Source organism: Lipotes vexillifer, unplaced genomic scaffold (assembly GCF_000442215.2).
Source record: "Lipotes vexillifer unplaced genomic scaffold, Lipotes_vexillifer_v1.1 scaffold776, whole genome shotgun sequence".
Classification (NCBI taxonomy): domain Eukaryota; kingdom Metazoa; phylum Chordata; class Mammalia; order Artiodactyla; family Lipotidae; genus Lipotes; species Lipotes vexillifer.
This window is the reverse complement of record NW_006777292.1, coordinates 2,259,925-2,280,806: the sequence shown is the minus strand read 5'-3', so window position 1 is coordinate 2,280,806 and position 20,882 is coordinate 2,259,925. Positions and strand designations below refer to the sequence as shown.

The following is a 20,882-nucleotide window of genomic DNA, read 5'->3' as shown; positions in this document are numbered from 1 at the left end:
CCGATCAAAAATGGTTCCCTGCACAAATACCTTTTCATTACTTCTCAGTGAGAAAACATTCTAGGGTATCTGCTCTTTTCTCACAGCCCAGGTCTGGCTTCTGTTGGCGTCTGCTGGCAGCTGCTGAGCTAAGCCGAGCAGCTCTTCCTTCCAAAGTCTAGAGGGGCTCTGGGTCCTGAGGGAGAAAGTGAATTAAGAATTCGTAGGAGGTGCCGACTGTCCCCATGGCGGCTGCGCTGGAGCCCGGGGGGCCCGGGAAGGCGAAGGTAGAATTAGAAGATCATGTGACGTTCGAGTAGGAGGATTTATCTTGGTGACTTTAGGATGCTGGTTCCATTGTAGGTATAATTATGCAAAGCTAAGAATCCAGGAAAGACTTGCCAGAGAAGGAATTAAAAACAAGATTTTATATGAAAGTACCCACCTTGATCCTGAAGGAAAACAAACCAACAGCGGCAGCAGCAGCAGCAATTGAGCAGTCTTGAGCACAGAAAACCCAGACAAAACTCACTTCGGTGTGAACAAAGCTGAGATCAACTATAGAAAGCATTTTATGTACCATAAGGCTTTCAGTCAAGTAAATAAAGTATGTGTAAGTTGTAAAAAAAAATAATAATAATTACTTCGCTTCTCGCCTTGGAGCCGGTACTGGGCAAGGCTCTTCCAGAACTGCACTTGATTCTTCCATGAATCCCGTGTGGTCAGCGTCACCCTGCAGCTTTCTCCTGGATCGTGTATGGCAGGCGCACTCACGGTGCAGGCTTCAAGCTGACTGGGGCAGAGTCCTGTTCCACCAAGTCCGGCTCTCAGAGCTCCTTTTTGGCCTAGGAGTGCGGCTATGAAGATTAAAAGACGTGCGACTAAGGTGCCGGCTCTGGGCCGGCATCAGGCACGCAGGGCTGGGAGGTTTCTCACAGTCTAGCCTCCAAAAGTTTCTCTGCACCAGTGGCTGGGCCAGATGTCCCACCTAGTTATGATTTATGTAGTGGCAGCATCAAAACCAGATACTTTTCTTACACTTGAATACATTCAAGAATAAAGACCTCTGCTGACAGGGTTTATTTTTACAGTATTTTTTAATTTTTATTTTTATTTATTTATTTTTGGCTCCTTTGGGTCTTCGTTGCTGCGCGCAGGATTTCTCTAGTTGTGGTGAGCGGGGGCTACTCTTTGTTGCGGTGTGCAGGCTTCTCACTGCGGTTGCTTCTCTTGTTGCAGAGCACGGGCTCCAGGCGCGCAGTCTTCAGTAGTCTGGCACGTGGGCTCAGTAGTTGTGGCTCGCGGGCTCTAGAGCTCAATACTTGTGGCGCACGGGCTTCATTGCTCCGCGGCATGTAGGATCTTTCCGGACCAGGGCTCAAACCCGTGTCCCCTGCATTGGCAGGCGGATTCTTAACCACTGTGGCGCCAGGGAAGCCCTGCTGACGGGGTTGTTAACCTGGGGTTCACAGACTCCACTTCAGAGGGTCTCTTAACTCCCTGAAATGGTACCCCAGTGTTGGTGGTAAGGGTCCACGTGCTTTTGCGGGAAGGACTATGGCTTTCATCAGGTAGTCTGGAGGGTTCTGACCCAAACAGGCTTAGGAATCAAAGGCTTAGACCTTCCAAGTAAACCGCAGCTGGGCAAAATCGCGACTTTCAAAGGCATTTCAACCTGCCTCCTCGGTGGGCGGTACAAAATGACTCCACGCCCTCCACTCCTTCGGCAGCACCCCTGGGGGCAGGGCTGAGGTCGGCCACGCCCTCCAAACACCGCCCATTCCCCTGCTCGGGGTGGGGCATTCCTACTGGGCATGCTCAGTACCAAGGACTCGGGTTGGCCTCCTAGGCGGAAGCGGGTCTCTGAGAGTTTGTGTGTTCTTCCCAGGGTTCTCCGCGCTACCGTTATGGTCGCCTCCTTGTGCCGGTGTCCGCACATGGGGTTCTAGGGCTGTGGATGTGCTTACAGGAACTGTCGCCACTAGTCTTCGACGTCTTTGGACCCTCATCCTTTCACTTTCTTTTGTTGACTCCTGTGTGACCCTCGTAGGATTCTGTTTTGGTTGCACCGATATCTGGGGTGATGTGGACGCCGGAGCTGGCCCTTCTCAGGGGCTTCCCCACAGAGGCTGAGCTGCAGCAGTGGAAGCAGGAGGGAGTCGCCGGTTCGGGTGAGAGGGGTGCACCTGCCAAGGAGGGACTGAGGCCAGCGTGGGGAGTGTGGGGAGAAGGGGTGGCGGCGGCTGGGTTCTCATCTCTTCTGGTTTTATTTTTTTCCTACCCAAATCTATCTGATGCTTAATGCTTTGGGTTGCTGCATCCTTGACATAGTGGGCGCGGTCCAAAGGCTCCGTGCATGTCTTTACCCCAAACTTCTCACCGTCCAGGCTCAATAATAATAATGTCAATTGTTTTTATAATCCCTTAATATTTCTTCAGTCATTTAATGCTTAGAATAGACCTGTAAGGTAGACACTACTTTTATTCCTGTTTTGCAGATGGAGGCATTTAAGTACAGATTAAGTAATTTATTCAAGGCCACACAGCTGGTAAGCACAACAGCTGAAATGAGGCAGCAAAGATGTAATCTTGTAAGCAAAGCACATTTACCGGAGAGAGAAAGAGTTAAAAGGCACATTTTCTAGTGGGATATAGGCACATCTGGTTGTGGGATTTAGGCTGGACCCAAAAGAGAAATAACAATGTAGGACAGTATATGTCCTGTCCTATATATTTGTGTTTGTATGTATGTGTGCGCGGGCCCGTGTTTGTGTGTATACGCAATAGGTGCTTCAGGAGAGAGGTATTTTCTGAAGTTTGGGTCTGGAAGTCTCATGGAACAAGTCAAACTTGACCTGATTTTTGTTTAAAGAGTAAGACTGACAAGTGGAAAAGTTCCCCAGGAGGAGTCACAAGTGTAAAAGTGTGGAGGCAGGAATGTGCATATCGATATTAGGGGAACAATGAGTGAACCAGCTTTTCATCAGGGAGGACAGTGGGGGTAGGAGGAGCCAGATCGTGAAAGGAAACTTTGTAAGGAAACTTTTCTGTTGTCAGTAGGAATTCTTTTGAATTCCCAGCAGAATTCCTTTTGATGTTACTTGCTAATGAGGAATATTATCTCTGGGTCTAACTTCTGACATGCTGCTCATGGTATGAATGAGCTTCTAATTCTAGGAGAAGTGATGGGCATTTGCTCAGTACTTTGTGGTTAATGTATAGGAAGCATTCTAAGTATATACATTTTTTTTTTTGGCATGCTGAAATGGTAATAGTGTTACCTTTTATGGTATGAAAGTAGTTGTTCTTTGGATTATTGGACTAATTTTTTTCTATTACAGAGAGTGGATCTTTCCTACAATTGCTGCTAGAAGGGAACTATGAGGCCATATTCTTAAATTCATTGACTCAAAGTATTTTAAATTCAGCAACGATGACTGAAGAAAAGATTGACAGCTACCTAGAGAAGCAGATAGTAACATTCCTGGATTACTCAACAGATTTGGACAAAACCAGAAGGTAGAATTTTATTTGAAATTTTCGTAGGGAAACATTCTGAATACATTTAATATTGCCTTGGCAGGGTAAGGCACTGATTTTTGCAGTTGTTGAAAAACTTGGCTTTATGTTTACTCAGGAGTCATGATTTACCAAATAATCTGTGTAAGAGTTTCTGTCCAGAGGACCATCGAGAATGAAAAGGTAAAATGGTGTAGGATATACAGGTTTCATATATAACACTGACTTACGACTGGGTGGTAGCTGCTAACCCACTGAGTTTCTAAATGCTTAAGTCTCATAGGTTTTGGCCATAGACAAGACTTCAGACCTTCTTTTCTTTTAAATTGAAAGTGTACACTCTTCATCTAGCTGTTTGTAGATTGCTGAGTGATAATTGTCACTACTTTTATTATGTTTTAGGTTATCTTTAATGTTTTTATTATGGAACCCTTGGTTTATCTTCTTCCATTGACGTTTATGTAATTTTATAGGATTAAATATAATGGATAGTTATAGTGTAACCTAAGTTTTTCAGTGGCTTATATTTTACTGTTGTTAACAAACTGTTAGTTTGTTAATATACCTTCCTTTTCTTTAGCATCTCTGGCAACCACATCAAGCTTTAGTTGTCTTTAAAACACAGTTTTGTTTTACCATTATTTCTAGGGAATGGCTTCATTTAGTTCTTCAACAAATCAACTACTGGCTAGGTGTTGAGGTTGTGAAGATGAATAAAACATAATCTGTATCTATAAGGAGTTCACAAAAGAGTGCTACTATAGGCATTTTATTTAAAAAATTAGTGTCATTCATTTTTATTTTTCTGGTTTACTAGTAGTTTACATTCCTCTGATGTCATTCTTGATTATTATTTTGCTGTCAGATGTGTGTGTGGTATCATAGCCATTAGCTTTGTGTGGTGCACATGAAAACACACATACACACAAATGCATCATACACTGGTAGACCAGAATTCGGCTTGTCACACAGAGCTGAGAAGAGACATTTCAGTTACCTCATTATGAGGTATTTGGAAATTAAACTCTATTCTCAATTCCCCTTAAGGATTTTGATTTTTAGTTATGACAGTTATATTAAGGCTTTGAGATCTTGCTGCACACCTGTTTCCTCAAGTTTCCTAACTTCTAATTACAACAGCCTCTCTTGTCACCTGTTTTCTGCTCATTCTTTGCTGTCAGTTGTGCTGCATCCAGAGCATTCCAGCTACTACAGGCTTGTAGGCTTGATTTTTTTTTTTTTTCCTTAAAGAATCTTCCTTTTGAGGTAGGGCCTAGGGGATATGGGAAGAAGAGGGTGACTGCTTTTATTTTTCCTTCAGTGTGAAGCTACAGGATTCTCTGGCTGCTATTCGTTAGAGTTGAATCCCCACCTATTTGTGTCTTAATCTAGGGGTTGGCAAATTACTGCTGGTGGAGCAAGTCCAAAGTGCCTAAGAATGATGTTTACATTTTTAAAGGGTTGGAAAAAAAGAAACACGTGTTACCCACAAAGCTTAAAGTTTTTTTTTTAATCTCTCCTTTGTAGTATAGGTTTACCTACCCACTCCTGTCTTCAGCCAAAGTAGGATTGAAAAGAAATGGGTTCAAGTGAAATTTCTAGGGTTTTTTTTTTGTCATTGTTCTAATAGTTGGTAGTACAGGATCAGTAAAATATTTGAAAACAACTTTTTGTTGTCAGTTTTCTTTTGCATAAAATCAGTTTTCCATCCAGTCAGTGTCAGAGCTGTTAAATAGAACACAAGACAAAATTCGAAGTGCCTGATAGGGTCCTAAACCAGTGCTGTTCAGGAGAACTTCCTGTGATGATGGAGATGTTCTGTATCTGTGCCGTACAGTACGGTAGCCAGTAGCCACGTTTGGCCATTGAGCACTTGAAATGTGGACAGTGCAACTGAGGGACTGAATTTTAAATTTTATTTAATTGTAATTAATTTAAATTTAAAGCAGCCATATGTGGCTCATGGTGATAATATTGAACATTGCAGATCTAAATTGTTTCAGAAATTTTTTTTGTAATACTCTCATAATCTCAATAAATGTTGATATCTTACATTTTTCTTAATAAAACTGAAATGAAATAGTGTGTTTGTGGTTATACAGTGATAGTGGCTCATGTTTATTTCTTTATTCTTATATGCAGACAACAGCTGGTATTCCTACTTGGTGTGAGCAGTTTGCAACTTTTTGTTCAGAGTAACTGGACGGGGCCTCTTGTTGATTTACACCCTCAGGATTTTTTGCCGTCTGTTTTTTTCCAGCAGTTTAGTGAGGTACGCTCCTTGGAAATATCATATATAGGTATTATTGTGTTGTTTATTCTTTAGGAACGGCTCTTTATAAACTGGAGTTAATAATAGGTAGGAGAGAAACATGACTTTATTGCTTGTACAGGACCTACTAAGAATGCTTGTTCATTGATCAGATTTTCAATTCCAGAAGTTCCATTATCAGACTCAAACTCCTCTTCAGATGCTCCCCATTTTATGGAGCTCTGTTAGCTGCTCTTTTTATTAAAGTGCAGGCAGCTGCACCAGTCACCCAGCTGCATATGTTACCACAGTTACATAAAGATCTCTTCTGGCAAAGCAGAGAATGTGGAGATCTGTTTAATTTTGTTGCAGGAAACTTTTGCTGCTGTCCTTACTAACAGTTCCCAGGGGTGATTTCCTTTATGTCACAGATATACTTATTTGTATATACTTAAAGTGTCTGGCACAGAGGTGCTCCATGGTGATAATGATTCTTCTTATCCATATATGGAGATAATATTATTGACCTGCATCAGTAGGTCATCAGTAGAGCTTGCAGTTTGAATTACTCAGTACATATACGCAGGGCTTGGGGGATATGACGTGCTCTGAAAAGAAGTATGGTAACTGATTTATCCACAGCCACCTCAGAACTAGAGCATTACTATCGATCACACAGCCTGGAAGGCTGCACTTAGCATCCAAAACTTGCACAGCAAAAGGGACCTATTTACTGTTACCTGGTTTCTCAGAATTAGAAGTAACAAATGAAGGGGGAATGGAGTTGTTAGAGATTAGTGTTAATAATTTGATGGTGGTTGGAAAGAGAAATACAAAAGCAGTCATAATCTGAAGCCTCTGTACACATCAGTTTACTGAGTCATGTTATATTGCAATAGAGTAATTGAGATTCATAATGCTGGCCCTAAATCGTTATTGAAAGGTTAAAAGCTCTTCCGTATCTTATGTCTAAGAAGGGAATTTAATCTATACTTTACAAAAGTTTTCATCCAAAATGGTTAAAATAAAATCCCCAAGATTTTGGCACTTAAAGAGATATGCTTCAGTTATCTAGGAAATTACTTATAAGGAATGCCTCATTCCCTCTCTTACTGTGTATGAAACATTTTCTGGCCTCTATTGCCCTATAGTGCAGGTTAGAAACCCACCAAAGTCGTAAATACGTACCGAGCGCTGATGTGTGGTTGGAGTGGTGCTTCATTCATGTATGCTATATCAATTTGACGTATTCTCTAGATGAGAAGACTGTGAAAGAAACTTGTCAGAGGCCTTATAGCTGGGGGATTGGAACACACATTTTCTCGGTCCGAATTCAGTACTCTTTCTGCTATACTGAAGTAGAAGCACCTGTAAAGTTAGGTAACAATTCAAACAGTACAGAAATGGGTTACATGAGAGGTTCAACCTATAAGAAATATTGAAATTAGGGCTTCCCTGGTGGCGCAGTGGTTGAGAATCTGCCTGCCGATTCAGGGGACACGGGTTCGAGCCCTGGTCTGGGAGGATCGCACATGCCACGGAGCAACTAGCCCCATGAGCCACAACTACTGAGCCCGCGCGTCTGGAGCCTGTGCTCTGCAACAAGAGAGGCCGCGATAGTGAGAGGCCCGCACACCACGATGAAGAGTGGCCCCCGCTTGCCACAACTAGAGAAAGCCCTCACACAGAAACGAAAACCCAACACAGCAAAAATTAATAAAATAAATTAATAAACTCCTACCCCCAACATCAAAAAAAAAATACTGAAATTAATGAAGACATGTGTGGAAAGTGAATTTTGTCTGAGAAGACCTTTTCGTCAAGAGTGGACCTTGAGTTAGAACCTGAAAGATGATGAGGAAATGGACAGGTAGAGAAGAGAAAGAAATACGTTCTAGGTGCAGCCACATGAGCAGAAATTTAGAGGGGAGAAGGGTGCGGTGTTTGTGGGAAACGGATGCTTTGAGCCTGTTGGAGCAGCAGTGAAAGGTCAGCCTTGATGGGGCTCAGACCAAGTCATAGGAAACTTTAAATAAGACCTTGATTTTAATTTTTTTATTAGAAGTACCTCATATGGGACTTCCCTCACAGTCCAGTGGTTAAGACTTTGCCTTCTGATGCAGGGGGTGTGGGTTCAGTCCCTGCTCTGGGAGCTAATATCCCACATGCCTCATGGCCAAAATACGAAAATCATAAAACAGAAGCAATATTGTAACAAATTCCATAAAGGCTTTAAAAATGGTCCACGTTAAAAAAAAAATCTTAAAAAAAAACGTGCCTCATACATTCGAAAAAGCATACAGAATGTGTACAGTTTAAATAATAAAACTCCTTTGTTCCCACCACCCGGCTTGAGAGAGAGAACATCACCAGCATTGTAGAACAGAGCTTCCCGACTGCTGTTCCCCAGGTGTTGAGCCCCTTTGCCATTGCAGTAGCTGTGTGGAGCCGGGGCTGGGGAGAGCCTTTGAACTGGTCTCTTCTGGTGTAGTAGCCTTCTCTAGTTACCTGATGTGCACTACAAATAATAGCATCTTCTGCATTTGCTCTGACTTGGAAAAGGTTGGGAAATACAGGGTTACAGGGTCCCCTGTGTGTGCTTCCTGGTGGTATCCCTGGCCCCCTTTCTCATGAACCACTCTCATGAATTTTGTGTTGACATTCCATTGCTTTTTTTTTTTTAATTTTATTTATTTATTTGGCTGCGTTGGGTCTTCGCTGCTCCAGGCGTGCTTTCTGTAGTTGGGGAGAGCGGGGGCTACTCTTCGTTGCGGTGCGCGGGCTTCTCATTGCGGTGGCCTCACTTGTTGCAGAGCACGGGCTCTAGGCGCGCGGGCTTCAGTAGTTGTGGCTCATGGGCTCTAGAACGCAGGCTCAGTAGTTGCGGCGCATGGGCTTAGTTGCTCCGCAGCATGTGGGATCTTCCCGGACAAGGGCTTGAACCCGTGTCCCCTGCATTGGCAGGTGGACTCTCAACCACTGCACCACCAGGGAAGTCCTCCATTGCTTTTCTTCATGGTTTTAGCACCTATGTATGTATGTGTCCCCAGAGGACATATTGTTTAGTTTTGCCAGTTTTTGAACTTTATATAAATGAAACAAATTGTGTGTGTTCTGTGACTTGCTTTGCTCAGTGGTGTATTTCTGAAATTATACTATTATTCATTTTTACTATTGCATAGTATTCTAGTTGTATGAATATACCACAGTTTATATATCTGTTCTTCTCTCAATGGCCACATGGGATGTTTCCATTTTTTGCAATATATTATGTACAGTGCTATTAGGAACACGTCTTCTGGGAATCATTTGCAAGAATTTCCAAGCACAGCATGCTTAAAAAAAAAAGGATAGTGTTTGGTGCAATGTGCTAAATGGAAGAGGCTGTTTTTACTGGCCCTCAGGCTGTAGTCGGGCAACTGCTGAGGGCTGAGGGGATTGATATTTTGCCACACTTGGAAATGCTTCCCGGCACTGAGTTGGGAAGCTCTGCTGAGGACATATATCTGTGAGTGGAGTTGCTGTGCCCTAGGGTATATGCATGTTCAGCTCTTCTTGGTCATGTCATGTTGTTTTTGAGAGGATTATTCAATTTATACTCTTTACCAGCAATCTGAGAATTTGGAAGAAAGGGAGTTGAAGTTTCTAATATATGTATATTTTTTATTTTTGCGGTACGCGGGCTTCTCACTGTTGTGGCCTCTCCTGTTGCGGAGCACAGGCTCCGGACGCGCAGGCTCAGCGGCCATGGCTCACGGGCCCAGCCGCTCCGCGGCATGTGGGATCTTCCCGGACCGGGGCACGAACCCGTGTCCCCTGCATCGGCAGGCAGACTCTCAACCACTGTGCCACCAGGGAAGTCCAGAGTTGAAGTTTTGAAACTCGGAGGGGCACATCAGTATTTTCTAGTTGTCATTTTCCTGTGCTGATTTATGTTTCATAGTTCTTGTGAAGGACAAATATTTGTGAATATACTTTATGGTCATGGAGTATAGTCATCAAAGTCAAATTAACTTTCCCTGCCTCCGGCCTTGGCATTTTTTAGCGCTGTTTTTTGACCTCTGGTGCTAACCAGCCTCAGGGGAATAGCAGTGAAGGTTCATTTCTGAGTAGGTCACCTCTCACACATAAAAGTTGATCTCCTAGTAATCTAGTTTTATATTAAGTTTATCTCAGATGTTGACTTTTTTTTTCACTATTCTGATAAATAAGTATTTTTGTATGTCATATGCTCTCTTGACTGAGGAGTCATTCCTTAGGGAATTGTAACCTTCATTTTGTCTGTTTTAATTGAGAATATAAACAATCCTCTTTATTTATTTTTTGGATTCTTTTCTCTTATAGGTTATTACAGAGTGCTGAGTAGAGTTCCCTGTGCTATACACTCATCCTTATTGATTATCTGCTTTACATATAGTAGTATGTATTGTTCATCCTCAAGATTTATCCATGTCGTATCATGTCAGAATTTTCTTACTTTTAAGACTGAATGATATTCCATTGTATGTACATACCAGTTTTTTTTGTTTTGTTTTTTGTCTTTAATTAATTTTTTTAAAATTTATTTTTGGCTGCGTTGGGTCTCCATTGCTGCACACGGGCTTTCTCTAGTTGCATTGAGTGGGGCCTACTCTTTGTTGTGGTGCGCGGGCTTCTTGTTGCAGTGGTTTGTTGTGGAGCACGGGCTCTAGGCGCGTGGGCTTCAGTAGTTGTGGCACGCGGGCTCAGTACTTGTGGCTCATGGGCTCTAGAATGCAGGCTCAGTAGTTGTGGCTCATGGGCTTAGTTGCTCCACGGCATGTACCAGGGAGTGAACCCGTGTCCCCTGAATTGGCAGGCAGATTCTTAACCACTGTGCCACCAGGGAAGTCCCACAATCCTCTTTGAAACTCGGCCATTTCCCAAAACCTCTGGAAGCACATTTAGAATTCGGTTGGAATATCAGTGTTATGTCACAGGAAGATAGAAAAGCATTTAATTTTTTTTTTTTTTTTTTTGTGGTATGTGGGCCTCTCACTGCTGTGGCCTCTCCCGTTGCGGAGCACAGGCTCTGGATGCGCAGGCCCAGCGGCCATGGCTCACGGGCCCAGCCGCTCCGCGGCATGTGGGATCCTCCCGGACCGGGGCACGAACCCGTATCCCCTGCATCGGCAGGCGGACTCTCAACCACTGCGCCACCAGGGAAGCCCAGCATTTAATTTTTTAATGATGGTGATGCAAGGTAACTCTAGGAAAAGAAGTTTATTTGTTTATTCATGTATTCATTATTTATTTATTATTTACCCTATTAATGACATTTGCAGAGGACTTAGAGTAGGAGGTTTGGTAACCAACTAAACCTTTGAGTATCAGAGGTAATGAGATCCAAGTAGTATATCATGGAGTATCTCTTTGTGTAATTTTTTATTTGTTGCCCTGTTAAATTACTTGTTTGTTATCTTTAAAGATTTCATTTAGAAGAAAATGATCTAAATTTGTGCTACAACAGGTAGACATCTTTCTCATCTCAATGTGATTAGAATAAGGATTCTTTTTCTTAAAGGCATGTCTCGTACTTCACCAGCTTGGTTTGGATGTTAGGAAATAAAGGTTGTTAAATCCATCTATATAGCAAGATGATTTGATGAGGCTGCAGGTCCAACTTGGGCACATTAGGCAGGGTATTCTCTCTAGTTCTTTTTTTTTAATTAATTAATTTATTTATTATTTTATTTTTGGCTGTATTGGGTCTTTGTTGCCGTGTGTGGGCTTTTTCTAGTTGCGGTGAGCGGGGGCTGCTCTTTGTTGTGTGCGGGCTTCTCATTGCGGTGGCTTCTCCTGTGGCGGAGCATGGGCTCTAGATGTGCAGGCTTCAGTAGTTGCAGCATGCAGGCTTCAGTAGTTGCAGCATGCGGGCTCAGTAGTTGTGGCTCGCGTGGTCTAGAGCGCAGGCTCAGTAGTTGTGGCGCACGGGCTTAGTTGCTCTGCGGCATGTATCTTCCTGGATCAGGGCTCGAGCTCGTGTCCTCTGCACTGGCAGGCGGATTCTTAACCACTTTACCCCCAGGGAAGGCCTTCTCTCTAGTTCTTAAGCAGTAGATTCACTTGTGTATTTGGTACCTCCACTTGGAGGTCTCACAAGGTACCTCAGACTCATTGTGTCCAAGACTGAACTCATGGTGAGGTTCTTCTCCAAACCAGGTCTTCTTCTGGTGTCTGTGTCTCAGTGACCCACACCACCATCATAAAGTTGTCCTAGTCAGAAGTCTAGAAGTGATCCTGGTCCTGTCCTTGAGGACTTCCTCATGCTTAGCATAGCCCTGGAGCTTGCTGAGGGGCAGGAAGAGGTAGAGAGGTCTGAGGGCAAGGCAGCATGAGGTGGTAGGAAGAACACTGGTTTGAGAGTTGGAAAACTTGGGCTATAATGTCTGTTCAGACACTGATAACTTCTGTGTGATTTTGGACTGCAGTTAACTTTTTTGTATCTGTTTTCTTCTGAAGTTGAGGCAGTTACAGTACTTCAAAATAGTTCCTTGATTATTGAACTTAAAAAAAAAATTCCTTCTACCCTCAGTGTAGGTAACAGTAAGCTTTATTTGTGGTTTGGTGGTGGTCATTCACGTTGTCTTTATTCCTCTAGTACACTTTTCAGTAATGATGAAGGTTAGGCAGAGGATGAACCCACAGCTATTACTTTCTTACCTTTATTGAATGTTTCAACAAAGCATTGAGCCAGACACTGGCATCACTTAGATTGTTTAATCCTTAAAAGAACCCTGTGAGGTTTAGGTTCTATTATTTTATTTTATTTTATTTTTTATTTTTTATTTTAAAAATTTATTTATTTATTTTTGGCTGTGTTGGGTCTTCGTTTCTGTGTGAGGGCTTTCTCCAGTTGTGGCAAGTGGGGGCTACTCTTCATTGCAGTGCGCGGGCCTCTCACTGTCGCGGCCTCTCTTGTTGCAGAGCACAAGCTCCAGACGCGCAGGCTCAGTAGTTGTGGTTCACGGGCCTAGCTTCTCCGTGGCATGTGGGATCTTCCCAGACCAGGGCTCGAACCCGTGTCCCCTGCATTGGCAGGCGGACTCTCAACCACTGCGCCACCAGGGAAGCCCTATTATTTTATTTTATAACTGATGAAACAGAGGCTTCAGTTAAAAAAAAAAAAATTTACCTATGCCCACAAATTAATAATCAGAAAAAGGACCCTATCCTGTGTCTGTGACTTACAGCCCATGTTCCTGACATTGAGCATTCCTACTATCGATTTTGTGGTAGCTGTCAAAATGATTCAGTCCACATTTTAAAAACACAGGTGCTTGGTCTGTTGTAGAAAATCTCTGTTCAGTAAGAAGTAGATTTTTCAGAGGCATCCCTTTTGGGCAGCCTCTGTTCACATTGGTCCATGATTGTATGCCTCATCAGCATTTGATATGTAAGACCTTGTTGTTTTTTGGCTTTATAGTAATTATGGAGCAGCAATGGTTTGTAATGACATTAGCCAGCTGGTGAAGCATATATGAAATGTAGGTGTTTAATATGAATATTTTCACATAGGGATGGTTTTTATTGAGAAGCTCTTTTGTTGTAAGTAAATCTGTAAAGTCATGTTGCTTCTTCAATAGTAGCATTTTCTTGGGCTTCCCTGGTGGTGCAGTGGTTAAGAATCTGCCTGCCACTGCAGGGGACGTGGGCTTGAGCTCTGGTCCAGGAAGATCCCACATGTCACGGAGCAACTAAGCCCAAGCGCCACAACTACTGAGCCTGCACTCTAGAGCCCGTGTGCCACAACTACTGAAGCCCGCACGCCTAGATCCTGTGCTCCACAACAAGAGAAGGCACCCGTGCACCGCAATGAAGAGTAGCCCCTGCTCGCTACAACTAGAGAAAGCCCATGCGCAGCAATGAAGACCCAGTGCAGCCAAAAATAAATAAATAAGCAAAATAAATTTATTTTGAAAAAAAGGGTGCAACTTGGGAAAAGCAAATTAAAAAAAAAAATAGTAGCATTTTCTTGATTGCCCTGTTCTCTAAAGTACAAGCAGGAGGCTGTCTGTCAGGGCAGGCTGGAGTTGTAGATCTCTAAGGGCATTTGTAATGTTAGGACTCCGTCCAGTGCCAACTGCTGTGTAATAGATCAGTGCCTGTGTTTCACAGCTGATTACCTGGAAAATATGTATTCTTGTAAGACATATAACAATTAGTATGTTGCTAAATTATATCATCTTAAATTTTTTTTTTCAGGTCAAAGGACTGGATGCACTCGTTCTGAGTTTGCTCATTCTAGATGGTGAATCAATCTACAGCCTGACCTTGAAGCCTATACTGCTATTATTAGCACGAATTTCCCTAGTGAATGTAAGGCATAGGCTGACAGCTATTCAGGTAAGGGAAGAAAAGGAGCCAGGAGATTTAGACCCAGGTGTGACTTTTGTGCTGATTAGCATAAAACTTTAGGTGTGATGCTGAAAATGTCTTGGTATATTTGTTTTCTAAGTTTTCTTTAGGTGTTAATTTTAAAATCTGATGAAAATAAGCAAAAACTGTCTCCTATCATGAGATTCGTCTAGTATAAAATGAGATGTTGAGCCTCTTTAATGGGGTTGTATATATGTGTTGTGTGTATATTTGCATGTGTATAAATGTTCATTCTCTGAATCTTAAAAATTGGTTTAAAAACACCCTTCATAGTTTTTTTGTGAATTTCATGTAAGAATAATGAGTAGCCAGAAGTGTAGCACTTTCAGTAGATCTTTTTTTTTAAATTACTTTCACTTTTTACTGTTTTTTATTAAAGCTCCTAGAAATTTTTTTAAAAATAAATTTATTTATTTTATTTATTTATTTTTGGCTCCGTTCGGTCTTCGTTGCTTGCACACGGGCTTTCTCTAGTTGTGGCAAGCAAGCTTCTTATTGCAGTGGCTTCTCTTGTTGCAGAGCACACGCTCTAGGTGTGTGGCCTTCAGCATTTGTGGCACGCGGGCTCAGTAGTTGTGGCTTGCAGCTCTAGAGCACAGGCTCAGTAGTTGTGGCGCATGGGCTTAGTTGCTCCACGGCATGTGGGATCTTCCCAGACCAGGGCTTGAACCTGTGTCCCCTGCATTGGCAGGTGGATTCTTAACCATTGTGCCACCAGGGAAGCTGTTTCTTGATTACTGTTTCTTGGCTCACATCCTACCTTGTTTCATATTTGGGTTGGATTTAGTAGAGCATTTGTTGAATGTCTGTTATATGGTTTCTTTAGGTCACATATAAATTAGTGAGAAAAGCACTGATACAGATAGCTATTACGCAGTAGGAGGTGACAAAAAACACATGAGAGATTTGAAGAAAGTCCTTGAGGTGTAGTGGAGGTTGTCAGCTGTGCATTGTGCAGGCTCCCTCACAAGTACTCAACTCTGTGCACCTAACTGTTCAATCTGCCTTGTAGTGTGAAAGCAGCTGTAGATGATATGTATGTGAATGGGTGTGACTGTGTACCAATAGAGCTTTATTTATGGACACTGAAATTTACATTTCATATGCTTTTCACATGTCACAAAATATTATTTTTCTCTCTTTCTTTCTTTCTTTCTTTCTTTTTTGCAATGATTTAAAAATGTAAGAACCCGTCTTGGTTTTAGGCTACAGGAAAACAGGTGGTAGGCTGGTTTGGGTCCATAGGCTGTAGCTTCCTGACTCCTGTCCTGATTGTTGCAACTTGGGCATACAGACCTTGTATTTCCAGAAATAGTAAATCTAAATTTTATGTGAGATCTCCCAATTTCCAAGTGTTGGCTGAAAAAGTTTAAGAAACACAATATTTCTATGGGCAAAATGTGGACTTGGTCTGTACTGTATAAGGGCTTACTTTCCTAAGCATTTAAGTTGTGACAAAGAGGAGGTAAGAAGGGAATCATGCCTCTTTCAGCAGCTCTCATGAGGACAGATGATTTGGAATCAGTTGTACCAGAAGGGTTTTTTTTTTTTTTTTTTAGCTGTACGCGGGCCTCTCACTGTTGTGGCCTCTCCCATTGCAGAGCGCAGGCTCCGGACGCGCAGGCTCAGCGGCCATGGCTCATGGACCCAGCCGCTCCGCGGCATGTGGGATCTTCCCGGACCAGGGCACGAACCCATGTCCCCTACATCAGCAGGCGGACTCTCAACCACTGCGCCACCAGGGAAGCCCAAGAGAAGGGTTTTTAATAGATGGGTTTCAACATATCCTAGCAGATACAAGACCTTATCTTTGATTTTTTGTTTAGTGATGTTAGCTTGAATAAAAAAATGTTTTCCCAAGTTGATCTGAGTTAAATGATCTTATAGACTGACTAGTACTTGGCCCTGAAGGAAGTATCATCAGAGCATGAGGTTGCTAAATGGCATTATTTTCTTTCTAGTGAGACTAATGGTCAATGAGTTAGTGATACAGTTTTCTTGGTGGAAAACTTTCATCAGCAAGTACCTTTATTAAGCATCGTTTGTAAAAAGATACATGTAGTATCAACAGCTTAGGAGAACAAGTAAATATGTGAACTGCTGGTTGCAGATGTCGTAGAGTTGGAGAGATAAGTTACCTGAGTTTCTTGGCAGATGCTAAACAGCTTTTGACTTCTGTTTTAAAACCCTGTTTTCTTGTACATCTCCATGCAAAGATCATTCTGTGCTGAAACCTTGCCTTTCAGTTGAAATGTTATAGTTTTCTTCCCTTTGGGTCTTTGATATATTATTCTATAAATGATGTTGAAAATGATTTCTTTGAGAAATGAAGATAAAATGATAAAGAAGCGTCACATGCTTATCCAAGTTAATCTTAACCTTTTAAATTAATTTTGAAATGGCTGGATCTTAAGGAACATATCAGGTTGTTTATTATGATTTTATTTTTGTGGAACTATAAAAGAAGATGATTTTCCCCCACCCCCTAGTCTGTGAAGTGGATAGACTAGTGTTAGTAATATATGAATGTTGAGTAAAAAGAATTTTGGCTTTGGAATCAGACCAGAGTTTGTCTGGCTCAGCCACTTAACAACTGTGTGGCCTTAGGCCAGTGAATTTCTCTGAATATCAGTTTTCTTATTTATAAAATGGACTAAGTTGGCAAACATTTATTGGGTTTCTTTTTTTTTTTTTTTTTTTTGCGGTACGGGGGCCTCTCACTGTTGTGGCCTCTCCCATTGCGGAGCACAGGCTCCGGACGCGCAGGTTCCGCGGCCATGGCTCACGGGCCCAGCCGCTCCGCGGCATGTGGGATCCTCCCGGACCGGGGCACAAACCGGTGTCCCCTGCATCGGCAGGCAGACTCTCAACCACTGCGCCACCAGGAAGCCCTATTGGGTTTCTTTTGAATACACTCATGCTCCCTGCCTTCTAGGAGGTTATTGACTAGTGTGACTTGTCAATCAGAATATTCTGTAATAAGTGCTATAATCAGGAGACGGGATCTAGGAACTATCTAAAGCAAGGCTTCTAGTTTTCTTTTTTATTAATGCCTCAAATTGTCTATTAAGTGATTCCTGACAGATAGAAAAAGGCACTTATATTTTCTAGTAGAAAAATAGGCTATGCTTTCTTTCTTTGTTTCACACTCCCCCTTCTCCCATCTGAAGATTTTGGGTTAAGAGTTAGTTTATAGATCTGATTTTAAGAGTTGAGCATCTTATGTTGTATGTTTTCTTAAAAGGGCAGTGTCTTTGACTGGATCTATCTAAATTCCCATGTCTAGAAAAGGAAAGACTGCTGCCAGACCTGACTCACTTACTGCTGACAACAGATAAGGGACAGATAATTGAAATATAGACTGACTTCATCAGCCTAGTGATAGGAAAAGAATGGAAATGAGACAGCACCTCAGGGAATTAAATTAAAAATGATATGAAACTTTATTAGATAATTCTACCTTTCCTTTCCTTAGATGGACTGAGGGAACAGCATTAATAATTAGAAAAGATTTTGTCAGAGGGTCAAAATTCATTTGTGATTTTTTGATTGTTGTAGCACTTGTGTGTAGTTTAGAAGGGGAGCAAGCAGTTTTACCCCTTAATCAAATGAAGAAATTAAATTCAAGTAAAAAAGAAAATGCTTTTGGTGATTTTTTGATTGTTGGAGTACTTGTGTGTAGTTTAGAAGGGGGGCAAGCAGTTTTACCCCTTAATCAAATGAAGAAATTAAGTTCAAGTAAAAAAGAAAATGCTTTTGGTAATTAAGCTTGATCTCCTATTAGTAGGTATTGCTTTAAAAAAAAAAAGGAAAATTAATTTTTCACTCCTTTGTGCAATGTAATTTAGAGTAATAGTTCTAATTACTTTAGATGATTCAATGCATGATCATACTTGGTAATTTAATGAGCCTATCAAAAATATTTAATACTACTTGCATGCGTGCACGCACGCACACACACACACACACACATGCATAGCAGGAGATCTAGAAGAATATAAACCTTTGTCATGGATTTTTCTGGGGGAGGAGAATGACGCTGAGGCAGCAGAAGAGAGACTTTCATCTTCACTGCGTATGCTTCTGTATTGGCTTGTTGTTGTTTGTTGTTGTTGTTTAATAAGGATGTGTTGAAAAGTAAGAGTAAGCATCAGAGAACCGAGAAATAGCTACTGTGTTCTCAGCCTGTGCATTAGTCAAGACAATGTATAAAATGCAGTTTCTACCCTCCAAAATATATGGACCAGGTATTTACACACTTGAAAAACAAGAGCTCTGCAGTGTGGTGCTAACTTCTAAGCACAGTGTGGAAGTTTAGAGAAGTGAGAGACCAGGGTGTGCCCTACTAGTGGGAGAAGGCTTCATGGAAGAGATCTTCCCAGTTTGGGGAATATCTGAACCCAGGGTATATCTTACCTTGTAGTTTGCATAGCATACGTTGCTTCAAGGAGGATACAGAGATGAGTAAGACATGATTCCTCATCTTGTTGGCTAGATGGCAGACAGCATTGAACGCTAGGATGACATACACGAATATGGTGGAGTGTGTCTGCAAAGAGAGGTGCAAACAATGCGCTGGAAGTTGAGATGAGGGAAAAAAATCACCCCATAGGAGGTTCTTGGGGGAGGCCTCCTAGGATTGTTGGTATTGGATTATGGTGCTGGTAGAGTGTCACAGCAGAGCAGCACTATTACAGTAGGCATTTTAAAGGAGGAAATGGTAAGTTCGAAATGACATCAGGAAGCCCAACTGGCTACAAATACAGGCTTTGAGAGAATGGGGGAGAGTTGTTATTCTCGTGGAAGACATGGCAGTGGATTTGGTATTATTACTAAAGACATAGCAGCTTATTGAAGGGTAAATTTAATCTCGCAAATGTAAAAAAATTCTAAAAGTTGATTTGAATTAATGTGAAATTTTTTTCCTGAGGGTCCTTTTAATTCAACGTAAACACGTTGGTGTTTCCTTTTTCTAGAGCTTGCCATGGTGGACTTTGAGATGTGTGAATATTCACCAGCAATTGCTTGAGGAACGCTCACCTCAGCTCTTTGCTCTTGCTGAAGACTGTATTGATCAAGGTATGTCGCAGATGTTGTTTGCTATGAGCCTGTAGCTCCATTCTGTTTTCTTGGCTGAGACATTCCTTTTTCGTCTGTTGTTTGACAGCAGATGGTAACTTTTTGTGTTCCATTCTTTCTGGATGTGGAATATCACAAATTATAAGGATGTCAGATTATAGGATTTCTTTTTTGTCTTTGAATTTTTAAAAGGCAATCACTATTATTTATATTACCTACTTAAAAAGAGTGATTTATTCTGTGTAGCTCACCATGATTTTATCACAAACTGCCTAAAGGTATTTAAATATTTTCTCGGTTCTTTAATGTAAGAAGCCTCATTAGAAACAAATGTAAACTCCCTTTATTTAAAAAAATCTTTATCTAATTTGAACTGGAGTAAATTGTGCCAAATTGCATGCAGAACAGGAAATTATTTATCCTATATCCTACTGAGTACATGAAGAAAGGATTCAGGTTTTCTTTTTTTTAAACATTTTGTAGAAAATACATTTTACTGAGGATGACAGTGGGTAGAGAGGCATTTTTGCATTTTGTTTTATTATTTTTTATTGTAGTACATAATGTACCTATAGAAATGTGCCTAGATATAAATATAAAATTAAGTAAATGATCATAAACCACACACCCCTGTAAATGTCTGTGTTGCAGATGCCTCATATGTCTTTTAGGAAAACATTTTGAAGAAGGGGGAAAATCTTGGGTACCTTGCCCCTTGATTTCCCTGGGATTTTGGAACAATTATTCCTAACAAAAGTTGCCAAACAAAAACAAATTCTCTTGTAGTGAAGGAATACAGAACACAAGTACACTTGAGTTCAGAAATGAACTTCTGAGTTTCAGAGAAGGGATTTGACGTTAAGTGTGCCTGATTCCAGAGCCCTTATTCCTCTCACATCACAAGAGTATGAAGTCATTATGTATGTGGGTGCGTATGTGTGTTGGGGGTGGTGGTTAGTATCACTCTGCGTGGAGAAGCAGTGATCTGCACTTGATTGAGGCGGCACATTCGTGAAGGCGTAAGACAGCTCTTGTGTGTGTGGGCATGTGTAATTGCAAGTCGCTGCTGTACCTTTCTGGAGTCTGGTTCCTTTAAAGGTGCATCTGTATAGTAATAGGCTAGGTCACAATGCACTAGAGAGGCCATTAGTTTGTGCGGTAACAGATACTACTAAGCTAGAAACTAGTTTCTCTATTTTGTTCTAAGACAGAAATACACATATGCTAATCTTAGATAAAATGAACATCTATATGTGATTCAAAATGAGAATGTCAGGTAAATATTATTCAGTCAGTATAATTGTTATTTATATACCTGGACTTAGTTTATATTTGTTCAGGATTTTAGGTTATGTAAGAGTGTGGAACAAGCAAGGGTATGTTAGATCAGACTTGTACATGTAAAAAAAAATTATTCTGAGCTTAAACTTTGTATATATAAAACAATATTTGTTCTGCCATGAGATTTAAACCTGACATGTTAGCAGACTTTTATTAAATGTAAGCAGTTTACTTTTCTATACAATGACATTTCACTACATGTACAATGATGCAATGAAATAACAGAACTGAAAAACAGTATTTCTTTTTCCTGTAAAAGTCTTTGGTTTAATGCTTTTGGTTTACAAAAGGTTTTTATGAGCAAATTTAGGCTGCT

At 41.4% G+C, this 20,882-nt stretch overlaps 1 protein-coding gene across 1 annotated transcript in view; it reads left to right on the top strand.

The window, feature by feature from the left end:
• Nucleotides 1-1,792: 1,792 nt before the first annotated feature.
• The window catches only part of TTC27 (tetratricopeptide repeat domain 27), a 175,054-nt gene continuing 155,964 nt past the window's right edge, over nt 1,793-20,882 (top strand). Inside the window, exons 1-5 of the mRNA XM_007450951.1 lie at nt 1,793-2,150; nt 3,321-3,498; nt 5,641-5,770; nt 13,973-14,113; nt 19,123-19,225. Coding sequence (XP_007451013.1) covers nt 2,063-2,150; nt 3,321-3,498; nt 5,641-5,770; nt 13,973-14,113; nt 19,123-19,225 — 640 coding nt within the window. The 5' untranslated portion in view covers nt 1,793-2,062. The remainder of the gene's footprint in view (nt 2,151-3,320; nt 3,499-5,640; nt 5,771-13,972; nt 14,114-19,122; nt 19,226-20,882) is intronic.